At 35.2% G+C, this 16,600-nt stretch overlaps 1 protein-coding gene across 2 annotated transcripts in view; it reads right to left on the bottom strand.

The window, feature by feature from the left end:
* Nucleotides 1-369: 369 nt before the first annotated feature.
* The window catches only part of shc3 (SHC (Src homology 2 domain containing) transforming protein 3), a 33,453-nt gene continuing 17,222 nt past the window's right edge, over nucleotides 370-16,600 (bottom strand). For both annotated transcript variants that reach the window (XM_018749479.1, XM_018749471.1), the window contains 11 exons: nucleotides 14,373-14,443; nucleotides 12,902-12,965; nucleotides 12,132-12,251; nucleotides 10,106-10,159; nucleotides 7,994-8,045; nucleotides 6,909-7,038; nucleotides 6,242-6,398; nucleotides 5,723-5,819; nucleotides 3,736-3,927; nucleotides 2,375-2,670; nucleotides 370-522 (listed from right to left, as the gene is read on the bottom strand). In XM_018749479.1, the coding sequence (XP_018604995.1) occupies nucleotides 397-522; nucleotides 2,375-2,670; nucleotides 3,736-3,927; nucleotides 5,723-5,819; nucleotides 6,242-6,398; nucleotides 6,909-7,038; nucleotides 7,994-8,045; nucleotides 10,106-10,159; nucleotides 12,132-12,251; nucleotides 12,902-12,965; nucleotides 14,373-14,443 (1,359 nt within the window). In that variant the 3' untranslated portion in view covers nucleotides 370-396. The remainder of the gene's footprint in view (nucleotides 523-2,374; nucleotides 2,671-3,735; nucleotides 3,928-5,722; nucleotides 5,820-6,241; nucleotides 6,399-6,908; nucleotides 7,039-7,993; nucleotides 8,046-10,105; nucleotides 10,160-12,131; nucleotides 12,252-12,901; nucleotides 12,966-14,372; nucleotides 14,444-16,600) is intronic.

A 16,600-nucleotide genomic window follows, 5' to 3' on the forward strand; every position in this document is an offset into this window, starting at 1 on the left:
TTACCAACAGCTGTGTAAATCTGGTTGTGCTTCATAGACAAAACTAGAACAGATTACTCTAAAATACTTGCTTTGCCTCTTTGAGGACAGATTTCAATTCATCTAAACAATTAACAGTTGGTTTTTTCCTTTAAAAACACCAAATCAACTTCTATGCATCAACCTCTTCTCAAAAAATAGATAATTTCAATACTCACACAAAAAACAGTTCTATAAATCAAGTGTCAGATTAGACAATCTCTTCCAGCCAGAGCAGCTAACAGGTGTGTAGACCATTTCAAAGACATTTTCATCTTTAGTATTCTTGGACATAACATATTCTGTCTTCTTCAAGTTTTTACTGTGCAAGGGGTGAAATGCCTTCTCCACTCCAACATGGTCTACACTGACTGGTCACTATTTCCTGGCTACAGGCTGTTTGAGACAGAGTTCACTTCCAGCAGACACTATGGGCAAGCTGTTCTCACGGTGATGGGTAATTAGATGAGTGATGCTGTCAAATATGTGATCTTTTGTCCGTACCTTCAAAAGAAGAGAAAAGAAGTGATTTTCAAAAAATTTTTAGGTTCAAGGATTATAGTAATATAAGTGTGAGTTTTACAGGTTTCTGTTTTTCCGTTGTCATGTGACCTACTACTAAACCTATTATTTAGGTACAGAAATTTTCAGCTGTATATTCAGATCTGAAATATGTCTAGACATCATACGTAATATTTAACTATGACTTGAACAAGAAAAAGCTTTGAAATGACAACAGAGAGTTCACTTATTGGCCCCTGGATTAATGATAATTCACATATGAATTACAATTTACTTTACAGAAATTATTATATATGGGAATATTGCTAGCCAGAGGATTTTCATACTTTAATGCAGCTATGCTGTGGTATACTAATAGTAAAGATAAGCCATAGCCATCAGGTGGGTAAGATCTTCATGTAATATGCTAAGGTATAGACATCTCAGAACGTAAAGCAACATGACAACTAAAAGTTTCTCTAATAGTGGCCTCCATAAAAATGTTGTAAAACTAGCTAACAGCAAAAATTTTGAAGTATCACTCATTAAAGACCCTGGCTTTAGTGTACAAACAAAACATTAGCATTAATGCATTTTGTTCACTTCAAAGTCAGCTTTTTTATTCTTAATGCAATTCAAAATGACATGTACCAGACATTTCAATTATATTTAATTGAGTCATGGATGTTCTGGAAGATTCCTAGAAAACTGTTCTTTGAAAACACAGATAACCTTGTGTCAAGGCCTACAAATATCTGTTTTATTTATCAGCTGAACTGGTCTGAAACAGTACAAAGAGATAACTATTGTCATTCAGGTGAAAATCCATTTCCATTCCCCTTTATGACTTTCACTGCAACATTCATAAATACTTTATAATGTAAATATACTATATATATGTAGCATTTTCTGCCATGCTGAGTTTCTAGTAGAGATTCTCAGATGCTCTTCCAAGATATTCCCTTCCCTAGAAGTTAGATAAATTGTACAATACTTACATTACCTTAAAAGTTAGCTAGCTGGGTTAGTATACAGTGTCCACTTAAATTGAAAATTCATTTCACACAAACATGTAACATACCATCACTGAGCCTATTAATTCTACCTATTAAGTTGAGATGCACTTTACAAGTTAAAGAAAGTGTTCTTGAAGTAAAAAAAAAAAAACTGCTTCAGGGGTCTATGTATTTTAGAGCTTTTCAGTTACTGGTTTCTGCTTTACATTTTTGAAAGTTCTATAGCATGAGTTGCTCTGGCATGAAACAAACAATACTTACCTGAAGTCACAGTTTAAACTTGCATATAAATTTATCTGAATCTACAAGATCTAGATAGAGCTTTCAAGAAATTATTATTAATAGCCTATTAGAATAAACAGACAGCTCTTTATCATATATGTGCACACAGTCAACCTAAACTTAGCAGTGGAGCAGTCATTTTCAAAGACAGGACACTGTAAAGACAAAAGAACTCCTACCCAGTCCCTCTACAAAAATCCCTTAGTGTACAGAGAATATTGTTTTCCTGTCAGTTTTTGATCGTTCCATTTGATGTCAGTGAAACACAGAATGACATACGTATGTATAACAACCCCTTTTCTTAAAGCTGTTTAAATCTATGTTTGTAATTTTATTATTGGAATAAAGTTCTAAAACTTTGCATAAACACAAAAATACCTCAGCCTAATCAAAATCATTGTTAGATAATACCAAAAAAACAATCATATCTTGCTTGTACACTCATAATCATTTTACCAGCCTCCTTGACTGAAATGACTGGTGGAGAGTGAAAATGAGCGGTCACGTGCTCTTAGCTTGGTTACTGTGAAAGAACATCCTCTATGTGTTGTACTCACCGTGCCCTCAGGATCCACTAGCAGCAGATGCTTGGCCATCCCATTATGCATGCCTGTCAAGACATAAGAGCCCGGGTTGGTGGTGCTCTTCCTCACAAGGAAGTCCCCGTCTTCTTGCAGCAGCTTCTCGGCCTCCTTGCGGCTCATCTCTCGGTGGTACCATGGTTGCCCCTCCAGTTCCTCATGGGCCTTGAAGGCAGCGGCGCGGACCAAGAGGGGACTGGAATTGTCCACTGAGGCCATTTTGCTCAGAGCTGGGACTTGAGGCTGAGTCATAATAGCATCTTCAAAGGGCTCTAAGGGATAAAAACTCTATATTATTGTCTGTTGGTAATTAAGTAACAATGGCCCAGTGGACTGATTAGAATGCAGCATGAAAACATAAACAAGTTTTTGTAACCTTCTTGTCATTGTTATCTATGAATGAAACAATAAATATTTGCAAATCAAATTTAAATACTTATGTATAATGTGGACGATGAGCTCTTCTGAAAATTAATGGTTTTCACATTGTAAAAACCATCATTTAACTTTTAAGAAAGCAGTTACAGTATCACTTATATTGTCAGTTTCAGAATATACCATCAGCACATAATTTTGTTGAAAAAATCATGAACATCATTTTTGAAAATTCTGAATATCAATTTTTTTTCATTTTTTAAAAAAGTGTGAAAGGAAGTATGGGAATTTATTGCTGTTAGGTTTTTACTAAATATACACATATTTGTGTTATTAAAGAAATTAATTCTCTAACACATTTAGAGAGTAGGCATTTTTCATTTGTTCAGTAGGTTGATCATAAAATTATGGAATTTGTACTCAAAATCCAAACACTTCTGTTGTTTTTTTTTTTTTACATCATTTCAAGTTTGACAATGTGCAATACAACGGCAAATAAGTAAAATGGAATTAAACATTATTCATTCTGTTGCTTTCTTGTATTTCACAGAATACAAAACCTCTAGACTGTAAATTATACAACACTTTAATGTGACCACATAACAGAACCGACTGACAAACACGGTATTGACAGGAAGGTTACATACTACAACCAATAGCAAAATTAAACCAATACTGAAAAAAAATTGAATGCCTTATACTTGTGTGTGACTTTTTGATCTCCATGTTTAAGTATTTTGGCAATCAGAGGTACAGTTGTACCATAAAATAGTCTAAATTTAACCCTCTAGAAAGGATGTGAGAGCACTGACAAATATCTTTAACAAAATTCTTCTTTTATCCTCCATCTCTAATAGGGCAATTAAACAGGCACACAGAAAGAAACAATAACCATCACAACTCTGTAATTATTTTACAAGACTTTAATTGTGGTGGCGGGTGATGTTAATAGTGGTTCTTACTCATATCAAATATATCCTTCCTAGGACTGTCTTTGGCCACCACTGCAGGCTTATCTGTCACAGTGTCAGCCTCCACCTGCAATGCAGTCAGAACCCGCACATCGATGTGCTGGGTGTTCACATAGGTAGGGGTTCCTGTCGATTTTGGCAATGGATTCTTTCCTTCAGGTAGACTGTATATGTCACTTGAGTCTAGATATGGGGAAAAACAAACAAAGTCTTTATACACTCATATTTTCCTGCCAAATGTATTACAACCTCTACAAGACAGTTCTGTTGACTGTGATAAACACAACACTAAAATTCAAAAATCTAGATGAATGATGCAAATTTCTTTATATCAAATTTAGTCTTATACCATTTCAAGATTTTACTTGAATATGAATAAAAAGCATAGTTTCTAAGCAGAGTTTCAGAAATATGCTCACTATGATTATCCGCCTAAGTCAGGGTTCCAGTTGCCTATACCAGAAGCATAGGGCTAGGCTAGTCAGGATAGACCCTGGACGGCACAGCGGTCCATTGCAGGGTAGTCACACACATTACAGACAATTTATAGCTACCAATGAACCTGAAAAATAACTAGTTGGACTGGGGAAGGAAAAATAAAGCACAGAAGAGAAACTTTAGAGCATAATTTCTTTAAAGTGGCATAATGCCACTTTAGAGCATAATTTCTCTAATATCAAACATAACATACAATTTTTTATTCCTTCCCCTACAGTGGCAAGATAAAGACATTGATGTTCACAGTGCAGAGTCAAATACCGCTCCTATAGTACATTCACTGTCACTATACCCTATATAGTACCAATATTTGTATGCGTACAAAAAACACTGCAAACTCCATATACAGGAGACTCAGCTATTCAACTCTATAGTGCACTTACACACAGTGCTGCCTTACTGCCAATGAAAAACACTAAAACAACAAATGAAAATATTATAAATATCATGAGGGAAAGTGCACAGAAAAAAGGAAGCACGCAAATGTCTTATGAATAAGTGATTCTAAACATCAGTGTATTAACTCAGGCAACATGATGGCATAGTGGGTAGTGCAGGTGTGTGACTGGATGTAGGCTTGTAGGGCTCCCCAGTCAGTCTTTGTGGTATTTATATGTTCTCCCCCCCTGTGTTGTGTGGGTTTCCTAGAAGTGCTCTGGTTTCCTCCCACAATCCAGAGACATGAATTTCAGGTAGACTGGCCAGCATATATCCTACTAAGCCTAGTACCTCGTGCTTCCGGGATAGGCTCCAGACCACTGTGAGCTTGCCTTAGGGTAAGTTCTTATTAATAGTGAGTCTGAATGAGTGGGTCTTCAGTCTGAATTTAAAGATATTCAAACTAGTACTGATATTCTGACCTTGTTTTAAGTTAGATGATTAAAAGATAAGGCAGGAACTTTGCATGCTTGGTGAAAGAAAAGGGTGAACATTTTGTAGCTGAGGAATGTGCTATTTATTTTTCCCATTTAAATTAATTGTAATTAAGAATTTGTTTTACACCTTACATACAGATTTTCAGGAAGATAGCACTCATTATGTAAATACAATGTTATGCAAGGGAACCTTGTATTTGTCATTACTGAATGCTTTTTGCAATATGTCCAAATTATTCTCCACTAGCTCTACGTCTACAATATACTTACATTTTTTGTGTTATTTATAGATTTAACCAGTTAAATGGTTTTTCAGAATCAATGTCACTCAAAATTTTTGCAGGTAGTCCTTGACTTATATGTGTCTTCCGATAACTCAGTCTTACAACAGCCATCCCTTTAACCTTACTTGACCTAATATTTGAGTCCAAATGTACAAAAAAGTTGACTGACGGCATTGCTGCAAGGCACCCATATTTCTTATTGACTCAGCCAAGTTACTTTGGTTACAATGGACAGCAAGTGAAAACCTGAGTATTCTGCTGCTGCGTAAAAGAGAAAGTGAAAGAAAACAGATTTAGAAATGGAAGCGAGGAAGCTCTAACCCTGTCTTCCCGGAACAGGTCTCCGCTCTTCTCCCCAGCTCTCCGCACAGTGCCTTCCTTGGTAGTACGTTTGGTCTTGTCCAGCCACTGGGCTTGACTATGGAAGATGACAACCAGGAAAACACCAAGGATTAGAAAGTACTCAGAGATACATATTTTGGATTTACTTATGTTTATTTTGGTTTCATCATGTACCCAAAAAAAGTAAAAAGCTTCAGAAAGTGTTGTCAAAAACTGAAAAGGCAAAAAGAAAACAAATTATCTTCTGTGGTGTTTCTGTGTATCTTTGAAAACTGTCTTGAATAGCTTAGCTCTGCATTACTAACCCCAGTTCTACAGTGATTATTAGGAAATGTGTATATTTCAACTTGTTTTCTATCTGAGGTTGTTAAAAATAAAGAGTGCACGGGCATTCTGCATATGAATTCCAAAAGGTGTACTTCACAGTGCAGAATCATATAGATGAGATCATGAAGACGCTTTAATACAGCAATAAATCTGACACCTGATGCCACCTACCTGATGGCTCTCATTTGGGCCTGACATTTGGTTCTTCAGCCTTGTGTCAATGAAGCCCCCTGGTGGTGGCATCTTCCCTGGTATATTGTTGTAGTACGGATGCTCAGTTGTTTCCTCCTCTTCCTCTGTCCATGGAGACTCGTCCACACTCAGCACTCTAAAATAGAAAAAGCAAGCTGAAATGCATGTCTGTCTCATAGTCCCACAGGCATGCTCTAAACTATTGCATCAACTGGTGGTGGAGCACAAAAATAATTTGGCTTCAGTTGCATCATTAACTCACAAAGACCAAATTATAAAGCCAGCACAAATATTACTTCATGCAGAAAATACGTTTGGGTAAATATAGCGTGTATTTATTACAGTTCATTAGTATTGTAAGGGTAATTAAACATATACAGCAAACTGTTATCCTGATCTAAAGTAACCAAGTGGTTACACACTAAGACCAATGTAGTTTTCTGATGAATGCAATGTAATGCAGGATATTAAAAACAAGAGTAGAAAAAAGAGTACGTTACATACAGTGGTAAGAATTTAAAAATGAAAATTTTAAATACTAAACACTTACATAAACTTTTAAATATTTCAACCAGCGCTACCCGGTGCACCACTGCGTCGCAGTGTTAAAAGTAATCATTCTAATAACCAATGGTTCCTACATTACCTTTCGTGGGACATAGGAAGTTTGCTGGACGGACACTGCAAGTACTGCTGGAAGCGAAGGTCAAAAGCCTGGCCAATGGTGCTGATCACACTCTGGGCCAGGCCATCAGGGCACTCCAGTATATGACATGCTGAAGAGGACAACCATTTGGGCTTTCAGAGACAACAGCAATCAGCCATTCTGCCACAATATTGTACTTGTGAGTATATCTAGTGTCAAATGGTTGAATTTCATGCAAACATTGCCAAAATTCAGTGCTGGTGAGATACTCATTTGTAATATTCTTGACAGAAAAGGGGAACATTACTTTGAACTAAAAGTTGCAAATGCTCATAACACCGCTTCTCCTTGCTTAGACAATATATTTCAGCTTTAGTCAATCATACTAATCTAGTACATTTACATGAAAATCTAGTTATAGAAATTTCAGAATTGAAATGCTGGTACCTATATGGTTATTTATTTAAAAACAATCCACAATGGTTTTCAGAAAGCAATCCTTTGATATTATTAGAAGCCCCATTTGAGTAGATCAGGTATTTTGCAGTTAATTATGAGCATCTCTTTCTGTGAACAGAATGCATACACAACCCCTTTTCTCTGCCTGCTAGCTGATGCTACTTCAGCCTTGCACAACAACATAGGCCTATCAGCCACCAGATGCATTCCTCATTCCTAAAGGTGCCACATGAATTAGCCACTCAGTTTCACTGGTGGTTAGGGCTACTGCAAAGGACAGATTTTTAATGCCTCTTTATGTAACTAAAAATTTGTTATTGTTATTCAAATATATCTTTACATTAAGTGACACCTCCTTTTTTTCAGACCTTAATTGCCAACCTTAACTGCACATTTATATATATGTACTTGTTGAGGGTATATATACAAAGGATGGTTTCTGTAAAGGAGTTAAAATAACTCATATTTAATTTGAGTTGTAGGTCCTATAATTATGAATTATAGGTGTAAATCATCAGGTTAATTTTTTGTTATCTGCCTTAAGAAATCAAGCAATATGTACTAAAGCGTAAAGTTTGATAACTGAAAAACAACAAAGCAAAAAAAAAAAAAAAACAAAATCATACCTCTGCGGTTGACAGGATCTTTAGCTACGTATGCAACATAATCAGTAGTGTCCTGACAAGGAGAAAAACAAGTATACATTCCCTTTTACACATAATTAATGGTTGAGACAGCAAAGTCAGCAAGATGGCAACTTTGATTATATGAAGTTACATAACATTTCCAAAAAGACTACAAAACTTCTCAGAATTAAAGTTTTCACATTGAGCATACTTGTTTCAAATGCAAATTGGGGTATTCAGTTGAAAGATAAAGTAACAAGTTACTTTATTCATTTTGCAGACACTTTTCTACAAAGTGATGAACAACGGTTACTATATAGTGTATAGCTTCCCTCAATACCAAAGGTTACTTACAATGCTAGATACACTACACTAAACTTCCTACAATCATTCACACATCTATACACCAAAACAATGTATTGCACACACATTATTGCAATAGAAACGGGAAAATAAATAATAGCTTAAGATGCATGACACTCCAACTATGAGGACAAAAAAGAACAAATCAGAATAGAATTGCAGTTAACAGCATGGCCAATGTGATATGTTCTGTTGCTTCCATTGGATAGCATGAGTAGTTCAAGTTTATATAAAAATAGCTTTGATATTGTGCACAAACACCTGCTTTAGAGCATAGAAAATTTATAAAATGGCATAATATTATATATTACTAATGAAACAGTCTTAACTTTCCGAACCAAACAAATTTTTTCCTGAAGTACCTTTACAAAGGGTTGTGTTATGATAACTAATGTTAACAAAAAACAACATAAAAAGGAGTTCCCCTTCATTAGTTAAATTAATATCTATCCAACCATGGAAGAACAAATGAACACTAGAACAACGGATTTTGGGAAAAATGAACAGCAAGTATATACTTTTTTTAACTGCAAAAAATTTTAAAATCAATGAAAAAAGATTAAAATTTTGAAAAAGAAACAATACAACACAAAACATGGGAACTCCTTTTTTATATATAACAAAATTCAACTTCTTGCGACCCAGGCGTCTGGACCTATCATAGTTTGCATTTTATATATATATTTTATATATATATAAAGGCAATATCAGCAGCCAATCAGATCAAGCCTAACACATGCCCCAGGCTCAGTATCTCCTTCTCTCAAAGTTTGCAAAGCAGGTTCTTATTCGCATGAATATCACAACAACCATCCATTCTGTGTGTGTTTTTTTTTATGTTTAGCCACCGGATTATTCAGCTACGATATACAAAGAGGCACTTCTGTTGTTCCTTCTTACCAACAGCCATCGGCCTCAGTAATGCCACTCAAGATCCTGTTAGCTTCTCAACAATAGGAAGCAGCTAACCTTAGAGGCATTGCGCTTACTTGTGTTATCGTCTAGTGCAATGGGAATTTGTAAATATTAATTATTATTTATTTTGATATTGATTTATTACTATTTACAATTTGTTATTGCGTTGGGCATAACTGCGCACCTTGTGTTATTCGTTAATCTGCTGTGTATGAATTTATCTGCTAGGATTAATAAAACACCACCCAGTGATATGGCTGTCAACCCATGTTAATACAGCTCTTTTGGAGTTATAACATACGGTACATTTACTCAACGCTTTTCCCCGGATCAACTTAGAATGTCAAGGCTCCTACGATTATTTACACATTTATGTCTGGGTAATTTCCTGGAGCAATTTCAGGTAAGTACCTTGCTCAAGCGTACTACAGCTGGACATAGGATTCAAACCTGCAACCATTGGGTCCAAAGGCAGCAGCTCTAATCACTGTGCTACCAGCTATCCCTTTTAAACACACAGCTAGTCATTCGCTACTGGAATGATTATATATTCTAATAAATAAAACCTTAATGATATAATGATAAATAAACCTGTATTTCTCTGGTATTACAACAGTAAATGGGTAAAAAAAAGTGCACAAATATTTTCTAGTTGACTATTCTACTTTGTGTCATTGACATACAAAAGATTTAAAAAGCTATCGACCTATGTGATTAGAGCTATAAGACCATCCACGCATATTTTGTTCACAAAATGTCCAGAGTTATACAGTGCATTTAGACCATATTCAAATTTCACCGAGCAATAACACTTAGCATTTAATTATGTCTTACCGGATCTCCACCAGACGCAAAGGAAATGGACTGCATGTGATGATTTGCTATTATCTATGAAAAGCAAGAGAAAGGAGAAACATATAACAAAACAGCTTAAATGTTTTGGTACACAAATCATATTACCATATGCTCAAGAAAATTTATGTTAGAATGATATATGATTTTGTTTCTCAATTTCACATTGATACTCATATTCTCACTATAATGAGCAAATACAGCCACAACTCTGTGTGTTATCCTAGATATATTCTATTAAAGTTTGCATGGCAACATTTACAAAGAATAAAGAATTGTTTATTGTACACTAAGTACATAGAAACATATGAAAGACACATACAGTGCATTTACATTTACATTTATTTCTTTATTTATTTAGCAGAAGCTTTTCTCCAACGCAACTTACATCTCAGAGAACAATACAAAAAGTGCATTACATCAATAGGAGGAAGTATTTGGATGCAGACGCGTGATTTATGACTACAGTCAATTTGTTACATACTACGGTCTAAATCAGTGTACATTACATGAGTAGCTACATATACGCTTTTCCATTATAAAACTAAAAATTATAGAAAAACAAACATGTACATGTTTATCAAGCACATACACCAGCAGGGCAAAAGGGAGTCAGAAAGAGGTGAGTTTTGAGAACCTCTTAAATGTTGAGATATGGGAATAAAAAAAAAACATTAGAAAAGGAAAATATTTATCAAAACTGTAACAAAATAACTTGAAAAACTATGCAAAATTAAAAAGAGGTTGCCATACATTGTTGAGAAGTCTCTGTCAGACTGGCTTATGACTTCTACATCATCAGGGAAAAGGCTGTCTCAAAAACCAGGAAAAAGTACCTAATACCAAGAACAGTCGCTGTGTATACTGTACATTGGTACAAATGTTCTAGGGTTGTTATCGAAAATCTGTAAACTGAGGTCCATGTACTGGGGGTATACCTGTATTTCCTTCAAACATTTAAATAAAATAATAATTCCTTAAAAATCTAAAGTAACATTTCAAGAACTGTCTACATACTTGCCTCAGCTAAAAATAAATTGTACCAGAAACATTTACTATATGGAATCAAAAATCTGTGTACTTTACAATGTATATTCACACAGTACACAGTAAACCCTGATCACTGAGTATCATCTTCATTTCTTCTAGCTAGCTTTACGTTTACCATTGTCAGATGGTAACAAATTTTTCCCTCATACCTGTATAATAAAAGTCAACAACATACAAAATCTCTGTATTATTTGTATTCTGTGTTTGATAATTGAATTACTGGCCAAATGGAAGTGCCTTGCAAGCCAAATAAATGTCCAGTTGTTGTATACTCATGTCCTATTTTCAGAAGTGATATCAAAAAGATACTGTTGAGAAAAATGTGGACTGTGCATTTTGTCTTCAGTAAAAAATTTAAAAAAAAATGTAATTCAGCTTCTAAGTATGCTGACAAACTACAAAATACTGTATAATGTGGGGTACACCTCATACGTAAAAACATTTCATTTCAATTTGTAGAGCCTCTTCTCAAGAAATAAAGGTTTCAAATTCTTTAATATTTGAAAATGTAAATCCAGCTAAAGCTATCTGTGAAGACAGATATTTGTTTGATGTTGCAGCAATCCTTAGTGCGTGCTAGATATGTCCCTCTAAACATGGGTCATGAAAATAGCTACTTTCCCCATGGGAGAACTAATTATTTTTTCCAGCCCCGATTTATTTGATTTGTTTAAAAATAGCAGCATGGTAACTTCATTTTTGGAAACAACATAATGGATATCTGGAGGTCTGTTTACTTAACCACACATGGTTGCATTAGGTGATGATACAAGCTGATTCTCAGGGCTCATATTATCTATGAAGTGATTAAAATTATCACCCTAGATTTAGATATTCAGATATTTATGACTTCCTGTGTTAGTTAACAGAAATACGTACGGTACATTTCCAAAAATATTTAGGTTAAATGAAGCAGGAATACACCAATTATAGTTCAAAGGAAAAAGTAACATCCAACCTGCTTGGAATCTGGTGTCATAAGGTTTAGACTGCTGGTGGAGATGTTCAAGTTGATGCTCATTCCTGCAAATTGAAGGTTGCTCTTTCCTAGAATGCTGGAGAGAGCTTTTGCGGGGGGCTGAAGAGAGAAGATAGTCTGTCACAACTACCATCTACCATACATTTAAGAGGATAATATAAGTATTAAAGAGGGTCTTATAAGTAAGCATGCAATTATGTGTGGATTAAATAAAGCATTAGCTTGAAACACACTACATGAGTGCTGCACATCTCTATGTACTTTTAACTATATAAACAAATAAAAAAAATCTTACAAATAAAATATTTAATTTTGGCATTTTTTATATTCACTATGTAAAAACAATAAAATTTCAGTTAAACTGTTTATAAACATTGTTCTATTCTCAGTAGAAATGCTATAGTACTGTGTCAGTTTCAGCTGGAGCGTACATACTACTTTAAATGGTTAAAAGTACAGCAGAAATTATCCTATTGGACTTTGAACATGCAAGTCCACAACGGGTGGGGGGGGGAAATCAATATTCCCTAATTCAGCCCCTTACAAAGGAACCCAAACATTTTAAATCTAGTGAACAGATCCAGCTTCAAAATTCTGTGATTAGTAGCAGTATGTGCTGCATGAGTCAGTGGCACACTGCATGCATTCGTGGGCACAGAGAAATGGTGGGCTGCATCTACACCCACGGAGTCCCACAAAGTCACCACCCCACAGAAGAAGCACAGGCTGCTGTCACATTCATCACATACCTTCCTCTTACGAAACACTCCTTTGGTACCTGGGACAGCCTCACACACCATACTTATGGCTTCCCTGAAGAAAGAAGAATATAACGAGTAACATTTCGCTCACTGGGAAATTTATGGATCATACTGAAAACGGATGCCTTAGATTGTTTTCAAAACAGTTATTAAAATAACCTCTAGCAATATCAAAAATAGCTATAGAATTATAAAAAGTCCCATAAGTACATGATAAACGTGTACGTGTTTGGATATTTTTTGTAGACTAATGGATAAACCTATATGCAGATAGAAATGTGACAAATTGTAATCTAGAAGCACATGTGTGCATCCAAATCTCTCCATATGCTGGTGTAATGCAATCTTATTTTTTTCCGTGATGTATGTTGCTTAGGAGAAAAGTGCCTGCTAAATGAATAAATGTAAACGTAAATATAAAAAATATGGCTTATCAGATAAAACACAGAAGTTTAAGATTTGTAGCAGTATTTTAAAATTGAGGCATTGCTCTTTGGTACTAGGGAAAACAGTAAATAATGTTTTTGCATTGCTGAAAAAATGTTGATTATTAAACTACCATTATTTTTCTGAAAGAAAACTGCATATTTGTTCAAAAATAAAAAAATACAAACTACCTGATATGTGCAATAAGTACAGAATTGGTAAATGTTGATCTAGCAAAGCAGAAATTCCCGTATTTCCAATAAATATTGCAATAAAGTATAAAATATGACAATCTTATTCATTTAGACAATTACTGCACTGTCAATATGATGTATGTATTTATTCTAATTCTTCTATTTTCGACCTACAGGACAACAAAGAGCAAATCCAAGTACATTGGTGCGCTTAATGATGATTTGTTACATTTACCATCAGCTACGTTTTAAAGTCAAACCATGATTTTACTTCCTGGCAGCATTTTATTATAGTGAAATGACAGGCTCCCTTATCTATCATATTGCTGGAAGACCATATTGACAGTGCCCATATATATTACGGGGGGTGCGGGCCTGTGCCTACTCTTTGGTTGATCTGGGGTTCAAGTCCCGCTTAGGGTGGCTTGCGACGGACTGCGCCCCATCCAGGGTGTGTCCACTCTCCCTCTGGCCTTACGGCCTGTGTTGCCGGTTAGGCTCCAGCTCACTGCGACCCCGCTTGGGACAAGCGGTTTCAGTCAGTGTGTGTGTGTGTGTGTGTGTGTGTGTGTGTGTGTGTGTGTGTGTGTGTGTGTGTGTGTCAGTCATTATATGTTACTCTTCCTGACTACTGTAACGCAGGCAGATAATGCAAACCCAACACAGAGCAAATCTCAGTCTCAGTTCCACCCACATAGTTTTGTTATTCAATAGAAAGCTAGGGCAAACAATGTTAAGGCTTTTCTGTTATATTTGCATTTATTCATTTTAATTCTTTCATTTTTTTCTGTACACAATTAAATGATAAGAACCAACATCCCAACCTTTGGGATACTCACCTTGTTATTTGAGATCTTGTATTGAAGTCTAGGGATCTCATTGAGCGAAGGACCTCTATGCATCCCAAATACTACATGAAAAGAAACAAGTTGTACTGAAGTAAGAAAACATGACTGCATTAACGAATTTGGATGTACACAGTCCTACAATATGTTATGTCCCATTTCTGTCTCATCATTGGGTGGAGTTTCGTGTTCATGCTAAATGGGGTTTTCTATGAGCAATATTATGGTAAATAATCACGAATTAGACCCATGGTGGTATTGTGACAACTATAAGGTACATGATGATGACGATGATGATGCACATACTGTAACTGATGGTGCATGGAATGTCTGTGCATTATTATTTACTTACGTCAACCCACACATGTCAAAATGAGTTAACATGTATGATATCACCAACAGATGCCCAGGCCAGGAGGTTGGAAACTAGCTATCGGTATTTAAAGCAACATGAAATGCTGCTGGAAAGGTTAATTGCACAGGGAATACATAATCTCCTGAGACCCATCCATTAATTTTTGCCACACTCTGGAAGACAAACGTTTTGTGTATTTCCCAAACTGTATGCTATGAGTAAAAATGCACCTTATGGAGAATAAATTTAAGCTTTTAAATGATACCACACCTTTGGGGGTGGGGTTTGGTAAACTACCTATAAATCCTAGAAATAAATCCAAAAACCTATTTTGCTGACTCTCAGGAGGATAAAGATAATTATTAATACATTCCTAGATGCAGAGAACACATGTTCTTCAGAAGAATCCTTATCATCCTGTTGGGTCAGAACCATTAAATTGCTAGGAAACTGTATTTATTCACACAGGCATACAACATTGAAACATTTGTTGTTGTCTATGCATCTGAATATTAACTAAATGTACACAGATACTCCCATGCTATGCACATGGCGAACTTACAATTTTTACCTAGAGAAACATCAGCTCTGAAATATGGTGAGTTAAGTAACAGTTACTGAATGACACTATAGAAGCTGTTTAATGCTGGGAGAGCTGTTGATTTCCATTCCACCTGATAAACACCTTGAGTTTGCATTTATCTGGACAGAGCTCTTTGGCAAAGTGGAATAATACTGAGAGAGTCAGGATGATGTAAGCACAGTGACCCACAGGACAGAAAGCAAATTTTGCTTCTGCTGAGACACACCTGTCAATACTATTTGATCCAATTAATCCCAAAGTGCCTCTATCCCATGCAGTAAAATAAACCACCCACATACTAACCCACATGTGACTAATGATACCAGGAACATTGTGTACAGAGAAAATGAGACATATTTCACTCATTCAGATGAAGACAGATTTCTACATCATATTAACAAATACAACTGGTTGCACATGTTAAACTTTAACAAAACATAAATGCAAATTCAAGCTAGAATTACTACTTGCACAGAAGGTTTAATATAATAATGTTAAAGATATATTAATTTATATGCATAGTTTTCTATTTCCTCTACATTTTCAGCACTGACATTTACATGTACCAAAGCTGAACAAAATACTCATTTCTTAAATTACTGTATTGAGTGATGTGTATTACATCACTATATTACTTAAATATTTAACACAAGTATGTTTTCAAACTGGCATTTTTATTGGAAAAATTGCTGTGGTTTTTATTAAGAGATTTATTTTTCATCTGATTACAAAAAATAAGCACAACTTAAAAAAATCTTAGGACACTATATGAAAGGCTATTACATGCACCCATTATGAATTATAAACAACTAAACACCTGTAAAATGATGGGAAAAGGATAATTTCAGGAAAAACTACTCATAATTTTTAGGTATTATGTCTTGTGTGCTGCTATCTTGAAATACAACCGACTACCTTCAATATTAAGAGAAAGGCGCTACATACTGTAGGAACAACAGACAGATGTAAATTATTAATGGTGTAAAATAGCACAAAACATTAAGAACGAGATTATGTTCAGAAGTGTGAAATGAAAGCTATGGGATTTCAAGTACTGCAACCGCAAAAGTCCAATGTGTAATGTATTTTTTCTTTTTTTTTTTTAAATAAAAAATATTTTGTGTTAAGCTAATTTTAATTAGTTTGCTCATATTATATACCTTTTATTAAGAGACTAATTTGAACTTAAGGGTTTCTGTTAATGAACACCCGCACATTCACTACAGGCTTCCTAAAACTATTTTGAGCACCAGTACTCTGAGCAAATACTGTTACATTAAAATC

The sequence above is a fragment of the Scleropages formosus genome, chromosome 6 (genome assembly GCF_900964775.1).
Source record: "Scleropages formosus chromosome 6, fSclFor1.1, whole genome shotgun sequence".
Taxonomy (NCBI): domain Eukaryota; kingdom Metazoa; phylum Chordata; class Actinopteri; order Osteoglossiformes; family Osteoglossidae; genus Scleropages; species Scleropages formosus.